The sequence below is a fragment of the Neophocaena asiaeorientalis genome, unplaced genomic scaffold (assembly GCF_003031525.2).
Source record: "Neophocaena asiaeorientalis asiaeorientalis breed wild unplaced genomic scaffold, Neophocaena_asiaeorientalis_V1.1 scaffold40, whole genome shotgun sequence".
NCBI lineage: Eukaryota > Metazoa > Chordata > Mammalia > Artiodactyla > Phocoenidae > Neophocaena > Neophocaena asiaeorientalis.
The window spans coordinates 12,743,280-12,753,297 of record NW_020185335.1 but is presented as its reverse complement, the minus strand read 5'-3'; the positions used below and the strand labels follow the sequence as shown (position 1 = coordinate 12,753,297).

The window sequence follows — 10,018 nt, the reverse complement described above, 5'->3', positions numbered from 1 at the left end:
CCCCTCCCTCCTCCCCTCTCTCCTCTCAGCCTCCAGCATCTCTCCAGGGCCCACCAAGCGACCTGATGCTTCCTGATTAAAAATGTGGGTTTTGGGGTTTCCCTGGTGGCGCAGCGGTTGAGAGTCCGCCTGCCGATGCAGGGGACGCGGGTTCATCCGGGAAGGCCCCACATGCCGCGCATGGCCGCTGAGCCTGCGCGTCCGGAGCCTGTGCTCCGCAACGGGAGAGGCCACAACAGTGAGAGGCCGCGTACCTCAAAAAAAAAAAAAAGAATGTGGGCTTTGTCACCGAGCTCCCAGAACATGTTAAAATGCAAATGGTGGCCCTGGGAGGAGTGTGGTTTTTCTGCATTAGCCTTTTATTTTAGAACTTTGGAATATTCGCCGAGGAAGGAGCCTTGGAGACTGAGCAGGGAGACTCCCTTCGGTTACAGATAATAATAGTCAGACCTTGCTTTTGTGGCCGGTGCTCCCCGAGACGCACTTTATGGATGATTCTCGAGGAAGCTAGCAGGGACCGAACACCCTCTTGGCCCCAGCTCACTGGGCAAGTACTTCCCATTCATTCATTCCGTTCATTTCCTCACGCCCAGCACCTGTCACTTGGCAGCAGCGGCAGCCAGGTCTGGGATTTGGGTTTTGGTTTTGGCATTAACGAGCCTCGGGCTTTTGAGGTTCCTTTGTTGCCTGTTAGGACGTCAGGCATGTCCCTGATCCAAACTCCCTGACCCCTGGATGTTATAGAGCTGGCAGTGGCAAACCACAGCCCTTGCGCCAAAGCTGGCTGCTCCTCCTATTTGAGTAAATAAAGCTTTATTGGCACACAGCCCCGCCCACTCATTCACATATCGTCTGTGGCTGTGTTTGCCCTCAGTGGCGGAGCTGAGAAGTTGCAACGGAGACTGCATAGCCCCCAGAGTAAAACGTATTTACTCTCAGGCACCTTTCAGATCGTTTCCTGGCTCTGTTATAGGATCGTGGTTACAAGAAGCAGAAGCCTTTGGAGTCAGGCAGACCGGAGTTTGGGTTCAGATCCTGCCCCTGCCTGTGCACTGGGTGTTCACCGCTGTGCAAGCTCTTACCCTCTCTGGTCCTCAGTCTGTGAGTTTGCGTCTCACGGGGTAGCCATGAAGACTGAAGGAGGAAGTTTCTGGCACGTGGCCAATGATCCTTAAAGGCTGACTGGTGCAGTGATAACAGGAGGGCTTCCTCCAAGTGGCTTCTTTTTATGTGTTTTACATTCTGGGCTTCTGTGTAAGATGGCAGGAAGAAACAGCATACTAAGACTTTCAAGAAGGTCGGCAGCGGCCTTGGTGGGTACTCCTGAGGGGCTTGTAGTCTGATGCAGGGGACGTGGCCTCTTTCTACAAAACTAACCAGCCTGTTAGATTCAGGGGGCCACAGGGGCTCCCTAGCGGGGAAACAGGAATGGAGTTTCAAGGACAGGCAAGCTGTGCTGACTGTATCAGTTACCTACTGCTGCGTAACAAATCACCCCCAAACTTAGTGGCTTAAATATTTATTATCTCACAGTTTCTGGGGGTTGGGAATTCAGGGATGATTTAGCTTGGAGGTTCCATCGCAGAGGGTCTCGTGAGGTTACAGTCAAGCTGTCGGCTGGGCCTGTGGTCTCGTCTGTAGGCTTGCCTGGGCTGGCGGACTCACTTCCTAAGTGGCTCCCTCCCACGGCTGTTGGCTCACCACCTGGGCTTCTCCTCAGGCTGCTTGAGCATCCTTACAACGTGGCGGCTGGCTTCCCCAGAGCGAGAGCACGAAGGAAGTGCAGTGTCTTTTATGACCTCTCCTGAAGTCACACGCCATCCCTTCCCTCTTTTTCTAGGCATTAGAATTCATCCTCAGTCCATCCCGTGCTGGAGAGGAGGGGAATTAGACTCCACCTGTTGGGGACATACTTGAGAACCACCACCCCAACCCTACAGTGGTCATTTAAGGAGCACTGTCCCAGTGGGGGTCAGGGAAGGCCACCCCACTGCTCGGTTCCTGATGTTGGCTAAGGGCTCAGATACTTGAGCTGATGCAGTCCAGTCTGGGGCTGTTTGGGGGGGAGAAAAAACGCAGTGATGGGACATAGAGACAAAGATGTGACTACCCGGTCCAGCAGTGCCTGAAGTTGTTGTTTTTTTTTAAAATTTTATTTATGTATTTATGGCTGTGTCGGGTCTTCGTTTCTGTCCGAGGGCTTTCTCTAGTTGCGGCGAGCGGGGGCCACTCTTCATCGCGGTGCACGGGCCTCTTACTATCACAGCCTCTCCCGTTGCAGAGCACAAGCTCCAGACGCGCAGGCTCAGCGGCCACGGCTCACGGGCCCAGTTGCTCCGCAGCATGTGGGATCTTCCCAGACCAGGGCTCGAACCCGTGTCCCCTGCATCGGCAGGCGGACTCTCAACCACTGCGCCGCCAGGGAAGCCCCTGAAGTTGTTTTTTATTTAAAATTGAAAGCACCCCTACTTGCTCTGTCCCAGGCAGAATGCTAGCTTCAAGGGACACATGGCTGAGCGAGTAGAGGCTGTCCTCCAGACGCGCACAGTAAAGGAGACAGAACTAGGCGTTGCCATACAGTGAGATGAGCCCTGGAAGACCTCAGACTGAAGGAGCGGGGTCAGATACCCGGGACATCTTCCCCCACAGAAGAGCCTACTGTGCTGGCTTTTGCAGGATCAGTAGGAGGTCACCACCCTGCCAAAGCAACGAGGAGCGCTCCAGGCAGGCGCGGCGGCCTGTGCAAAGGCACGAAAGGGCTGGGGAGCCCAGGGCATTTGGGGGACTGTGGGCATTTCGGGGCGTGTGGGCAGGTGGCAGGGAATGAAGCTTCAAAACGAGTTTGGGCCAGACCGTGAAGGCTGAAGGCTGGGCTAACAGGCTGACTCTAATTTATGATCAGCATTTCCCAAAATGTACCTCATGACTCATGGTCTTGTGAGATGGTAACAGGTGTCCCTCCAAAAACAGACATCAAGGTTATTTAAGTTCGGGAAGCCCGGGTTGAAGCACAGTGAAAGCAGCTTCCTTAGTGCAGGACTTCTCAGAGCCTTTAATTCTCTAACATGCATGGGACTCTCCAAGAGGACAGAGTAGATGGGATTCGCAGACTCATTTGATCATGGAACCCCCTTCCTGAGGGAGTCTGAGGAGGCCAGTGTTGCAGGGGACACACTTTTGGAAAAATGCTGCCTGTAGCTAGTTGCCAAGAGCTGGTGAGAATTCTGAGCAGCCGCGAGGTATGATCAGGTTTGCCGTTTCTGGCTGCTGTTTGGAGGGTGGGCTGCCGAGGGGTAAGCCAGGGGGCGGAGAGGCTAGCTAGGGGCGTGAGGGGGGGCGGAGAGGCTAGCTAGGGGCGTGAGAGGGGGAGAGGATGGAGACGAAAACTGGGCTGGGCTGGATTGCCTGTGCTGAGTTTCCGGGAGAGAGAAGAGAAGGAATTCAACAACTTAGAAGAAATAGACAGATTCCTTGATTAATGCAACGTAGCCAAATGGACGCAAGAGGAAACAGAAAATCTGAATAGCCCCGTCTCTATTAAAGAAACCAAATTGCCCAAAGAAAATTCCAGGCCCAGACAGCTTCTCCGGTGAGTTCAGTCACTCTTAAGGAAGAAACAATACTGATCTCACACAAACTCTCTCAGAAAATAATTTGTGGGAGAGCTCACTTCATACATGGCTATGATTCGGACAGGTCTGGGTTCCGGTTCAAGCCCGGTTGGTTTCATCCATTCAGAGCCGTGTTTTGAATACCTACTGCGTGTCACACACCCAGGTCACATTAGTGAACAAAGCAAAGAAAATTCACGCCCTCGCCAAGTTGCGCAGGGTCGGACGGGTCATTTCGCCGTCCTGAGGCTCAGTTTCCTCACGCGTGGCGTGGGGACACACTGTGCTGGAGAAGGGCGGCCGGCAGGAGTGGTGGGCAGTCCCCGGCCTCCACTGATGCTTGTCTCTCTGTCGTGTGTGTACGTGTGTGTTCCACGGCCTGCCCTCTCAGGCTTAAAAATGTGTGTCAGCAGCAGCCATGATGAGGCCCCCGTCCTGAGCGACAGGCACCTGGATGTACCCAACATCATCGTCACCCCGCCGACGCCCACGGGCGTGATCCTGCCGAGGGACTCCCGGAGGGCAGGTGAGGCCACCCTGCCACCATGCTGAGCCAGGGGGTCTGGGGGGCCTGGCTGGGCGCGGCTCGCGGGGGCCCCCTTCCGGGCTGTGGGTCTGCCCCCACCCCCAGTTTATTAAAAATTTACACTCGGCTCTGCGTACACTCCACCGTGGGCCCGTCGCCGTGGCACCAGCCTCGGCAAGGTGTGGCACGTTAAGTAATGAGCTAGACAGCCCCCGCCGGCAGCCGGGCGAGTGATGGATGGGGCTGGGCGGGCCCACGGAGGTGACGGATGGAGGCGCCTTCCCCTGCAGCTGGGGAACTGGGCCTCCGTCCTACCGGCCGCCGCGGTTCAGCTGGACAGGACAGGCTTGGAAACTCCTCCGCGCCCAGGCTGTGGCTGCTCTCCGCGCCTTCCGTGGCAGCTCACTGCAGGGAGGAGAGAAGGGATGGGACCGTTCCCAGAGAGAGGGTGAGAGGGAGCCGCCCAAACTGCTGTGTCCCCACCCCCGGCCCCTTTCTGGACACTGTGGGAGCCAGTGGGACATTTTTCATGAACACATTTATTGCTGCTGTTGCAAATAATATGGTCAGTCCCCTACACACGAACGGGTTCCATTCCGAGAGCGCCTTCTTAAGTCCAGCAGAGCTAGCCTAGGTACCCAGCTAACACAGTTGGCTAGATAGTACCGTGCTGTAATAGGTTTATAATACCTTTCACAAATAATACATAAACAAACACAAAATAAAGACACCGTTTTTAATCTTACAGTACAGTCCCTTGAAAAGTACAGTAGTAGAGCACAACACCTGGCAGCCAGGGGCTGGCAAGGACCGTCAGCAACAGGAGACGGAGGGCCAGCTGCAGTTTCACTCGTGCCTGACGTTGACGGCACAGGTTCTGGTTTCTTGCTGGACTCGAGTCTAGCTACTCTCTTGAAAAGACGGTCCAGGGATGTCTGGGTAGGGCAGTACCAGCTACATCACCGCTGCTTTTTATACTTGCTTCCGGACATCCTGGGCTTGAAGTAAGGATACTGTACTGCTGTACTCTAGACAGTTCTGTACAGTAAAGTACACAAGCGCACAACCACTTGTAGAGGACGCACACACGTGACGATGTACGCCAGACACGTGAACTAACTTACATGATTGGACGTGCGAACGCACGTTTGCATCTTTGAAAGTTTGCAACTTGAAGGTTCGTGTGTAGGGGACTTACTGATTATGATTATTTTTCCTTGAGGTCTCACAGTAACTCTGAGTTAGGTCCCGTTTTCATCATCCCCATTCTGTAGATGGGTAAACTGACGTTCAGAGAGGTTGAGACACCCGCCGTACCGCTGGTACGTGGCAGAGTTGGGATTCAGACCCAGGCCGTGAGATCTGGAGCTTGCGCTCTGGGCTGCCAGGCTAGACCCCGTCTCGGTGGCTACCGTCATTCAGCCAATCAACGGTCGTGACGCGAGCCCTGCCTGGCTCCTGCAGAGGACACGGGCCTTCAAGGCTGATGTGGGAGTGGTGGGAGTCAGTGGGGGACTTGGGGAGGCTTTTCCAGAAGTTCTCAGTTTGGATGTCAGCTTGCCCGCCAGGGGGAATGAGCTGGAGAAGCCGTCGGGCTCGGGCCAGGCCCCGTGTGGCTACTGGAGCTGGGCCATGCAGAGTAGTGATAGCCATTGGTCACAGTCCTGTGTCACCTTTTCAAGTGCCCGGCACTGGGCTGAATGCTTTCCACAAATCTTATTTAATTCTCGCTCCAACCCTGTGGGCTGTGAGTACCGCCCTTATCTCTAGCTTATAGCTGGGGAAACTGAGGTTCAGAGAGGGACAGCAACTCACCCAAGGGCACACAGCAGGGTGGGAGAAGAGCTGGGTTTCTGCTTCAGCGTCTAATCAGAGAGCTGAGTGTGGGCAGCCGAGGCCCTGGTCCTTGGCTCTGCCACTACGCTCCCTTCTCTCTCAGTGCCTCAGTGTTCTCGTCTGTAAGATGGGATCATAACCGCCTTCCCTGCTCCTAGGGCCAGTGTGAGTGCCGGGGAGACTCATGGTTACTCCTCAGGGTCCGCGGGGTGAGAGCCCAGAGGCCCTGAGAGCCCACGGAGTCCCAGGGTGGATTAGTGCCGAGGGACCAGCACAGGGGGCCCCTCCTGTCCTGTCTGGTGGCAGAGCTCAGGCCTGACCCTCTGCTTTTCCCCATGTAGAGAGGGAGGTGTAGGAGAAAGGGCACAGGCCTTGGAGGCACAAAACCCTGAATTTGGATCCCGGCTCTGCCACGCATTAGCGTGTGATTTTGGGAACGAGGCCTCGGCTCCCCTGTCTCACAGAGAACAGCCGTGCCTCAGAGAGGCCGTGAGCATTCGTGACAAGGAAGGTCAAGGGCCTGACTTCACAGCCCGCATGCGGCCTGTGTCCTTGGTCTTCTCACCAGCGATATTTAGGGCAGCACTTCCTCCAGGGCTGTGGGCTCTGAGTGGTGATCAGATACCTGGGGCTCCCCCCACAGCAAGGGACTGGAGAGAACCCTGCCCTGCCCAGACTACCCTGCTCATTGGGGGAAGGTCACCCCTCTGTGGGTCTCAACTCCCCGTCTAGAAGCGGGGACCTCCCGCCCAGCCTCGGGCCTGAAGGCATCTCCAGACGGGCACTCAGAAGAGGCCAAGCCAAGGATGGGGCCAGGGGTACAATCCCAGGGACCTCAGCCGGAGATCTGGGGGAGCTCGGTGCTGGGTGTGGGCAGAGGATGGGTGGGAAATCCTGTGGGACCCAGGTGAGCCCCAGCATCACTGGGGTCCCCTCTCAGAAGCGGCTGACACCAGTGCTGTATGCACAGGGAGCTGGGGCGTTGGTACAAAGCAAGGTGCCCAGAGGCACCGGCCATGGAGCTGCCAGGGAAAGGGGCCTGGCTGTGGTGGTGGGGTCCATCCAGATGTTGACGCCCCCCTCTGTCTCCTAGTCTGGCTGGAGGAGTCAGGGTCGGGCCCGGAGGATGGAGAAGCAGACCCTGAGGCCTGAGGAGAAGGCACGCGTGGGTCGGGGATTTGCCTGCACTGGATCCTTCCCTGGCTGCCCTTCGCTTGGCGCGTCCCGGGGCGCCTGGGACAGATGTGCTGAGGACGCTGGCTGGGAAGACAGAGGGATTCCGGCACTGGGCCAGCAGAGGCGTGGCGAGAGGAGCGAGGAATCGGCCCTGCCCTCGTCCAGAACGACATTTCCCAGGCCCCGTTGAGTGGACCGGACCTCTGATGCCTACATATTCTTGCCGACCCCGAGGCACAGTGATGGCCATCTGGGTACCAGGGAGAGGCTCTCTTCTAGACAGACTCCCAGCGGCCTGGGCCATGCAGACGGGTGCCCAGGAGGTCTGCACATATAAGGACTTCTTGCAAAGGGCTGGCTTCATTTTTTACAAGTTGTCTTACAGACACTGAAACAGTCCAAAAAGTGATTTATAATTTCTTTTCTGTACTGTAAGTAAAGATCCCGTGTAACGAGCAGTGGACCCTGCTTCTTGGGCGGGCAGGGAAGGTGGTGCACCCCCGGGTACACAGGTAGGCTCCAGAGAATCGCTTATCATGGAGGGGCTGGTCCGGCTGGTGATGGGTCTTTGGATGGTCTTGGCCTCTTGATTTGCAGAGTGTCCTGTACCGCCTCATTCTGTGGCCAGCAGCTACTGGAGTGCGTTCTCGTGACAGACGCACAGAGCACAAGCCAGGCCGTGCGAGAGCATTCGCAGCTTTGGCGTGTGGGCCAAGCAAGTCACACGGCCAAACCCCACGTGGGTGAGCTGGGCGGTCCCGTGGCACAGGAAGGGATGGACATGTCTATTAAAGGGAGTGAGAGGCGGGCTGGGAATAATAATCCAGTCTCCCGGCATAGACACTATTATTATCCCCATTTTACAGATGGGGCACTTGAGGAACTTAGAGGCTTAGATCCCTTGCCCAAGGCCATCAGATAGTAAGAATTTGAACCCAGACCCCATACTCTTTTCTTTTTTTAATATAAATTTATTTATTTTTGGCTGCGTTTGGGTCTTCATTGCTGCACACGGGCTTTCTCTAGTTGCGGCGAGTAGGGGCTACTCTTCGTTGCGGTGCACGGGCTTCTCATTGCGGTGGATTCTCTTGTTGTAGGGCACGGGCTCTAGGCGCGCGGGCTTCAGTAGTTGTGGCACACGGGCTCAGTACTTGTGGCTCGCGGGCTCTAGAGCACAGGCTCAGTAGTTGTAGAGCATGGGCTCAGTAGTTGTGGCTCACGGTCTCTAGAGTGCAGGCTCCATAGTTGTGCTGCACGGGCTCAGTAGCTGTGGCTTGCAGGCTCTAGAGCACAGGCTCAGTAGTTGTGGAGCACGGGCTCATTAGTTGTGGAGCACGGGCTCTAGAGTGCAGGCTCTGTAGTTGTGGCGCGTGGGCTCAGTAGTTTTTTTTTTTTTTTTGCGGTACGTGGGCCTCTCACTGTTGTGGCCTCTCCCGTTGCGGAGCACAGGCTCCGGACGCGCGGGCTTAGTTGCTCCGCGGCATGTGGGATCTTCCCAGACCCGGGCACGAACCTGCGTCCCCTGCATCGGCAGGCGGACTCTCAACCACTGCGCCACCAGGGAAGCCCCAAGGGCTCAGTAGTTTTGGCTTGCGGGCTTCAGTAGCTGTGGCGCGTGGGCTCAGTAGTTGTGGCGCGCGGGCTTAGTTGCTCCGCGGCATGTGGGATCCTCCCAGCCTAGGGCTGGAACCCGCGTCCCCTGCATTGGCAGGCAGGTTCCTAACCACTGCACCCCCAGGGAGGCCCCGACCCTGTTCTCTTACCATCCTCACAGAGCTTCCTCCCAGCACGTATTTCTTGTTGATTGTCCGGGCAAAGCATCCCTTTCCGCCTGGATTCCCAGTGCCCCTCATATCTGCTTGGATGTGACGCTGACACTTTGTCCCCGTCCTTTTCCCTCTGGAACACAGGGGATGCTGGGTCTCGGGGCTGGGTGCTCGCCCTGAGGGCTGGCTCCGTCCACAGCTGGAGGAGCCCACACACCTCCTGGGCACCGCTCAGAGGCCTCCAGCCCACTCAGCAGCCTGCCCTGGCTCATCGCCACTTCATCCCAGGCTTTTAGTGCCCATGGCAATGGGAAGAGGGCTGTGAGCTGGAGACGAGGTGGAGGGGCCGGCCAGAGGCTGTGCAGCCCTGGGGTGCTGGTTTGGCTTTCTTGCAGGGCCCAGGCGAGTTCACTTGGTCTCCTGGAGAAAGAAAGGTGTTGAGGTCCAAGGCACCCACACCAGTCCTGGGCTCTGGGCCTCTTGAATCTGGGGGCCCTGGTGAAGCCAGCCCGGGTTACATACCCCAGAACGGTGCCGGCTGAGTGAGGGGGACCCTTACTGGTGACATCTGCACCCCAGGCTGCAGGAAACTCCATGACGTTACTCACTGCCCCTGAGGCTCTGCCTTCAAGCAAGCTGTGTCTCCCCGTGAGGGAGGGGTGAGGTGTAGGGGGCCTGCTCCGTGCAAGCTCTAGGGCATGACATCAGGGGGCATGGGACCCCACTGCAGCCCCAGCATCCCTCTTAGGAGCCGTGAGAAAGATTAGGGGTGCAAGGGTGTCAGCCGGAGCCGCATGGTGCTGTGTGGCCTTGGGAAGCCGTTCAACCTCTCTGAACCTTTTCTTCACCTGTAAAAGTGAGGGTAACAGGACCTCCCACGTGGGGTGCACATGTGGATTAAGGAAAATGATCTACGTAAAACCCCACATGGTCCCTGGCACAGAGCAGACAGTCAGTAAATGGGAGTCACAATCACACAGGTCACCAACCTCCCTGGGCCTCCATTTGCTCATCTGGGGAATGGGCACAATTCCACGGGGATGTGAGGAGTCTGGGAGATTGAGAGTGTGAATGTGGGGTGGGTGGTAAGAGCAGGGTACCTG

At 56.7% G+C, this 10,018-nt stretch overlaps 1 protein-coding gene across 3 annotated transcripts in view; it reads left to right on the top strand.

Annotated features, from left to right (window-relative positions):
- CLMB (calcimembrin) overlaps positions 1-7,947 on the top strand; it is a 28,576-nt gene extending 20,629 nt beyond the window's left edge. For 2 of the 3 annotated variants that reach the window (XM_024735696.1, XM_024735697.1), the window contains 2 exons: positions 4,003-4,137; positions 7,067-7,947. In XM_024735696.1, the coding sequence (XP_024591464.1) occupies positions 4,003-4,137; positions 7,067-7,125 (194 nt within the window). In that variant the 3' untranslated portion in view covers positions 7,126-7,947. Of the gene's footprint in view, positions 1-3,418; positions 4,138-7,066 lie in introns of those variants that run through there. The other variant, XM_024735695.1, reaches the window with a different exon arrangement.
- Positions 7,948-10,018: the final 2,071 nt, after the last annotated feature.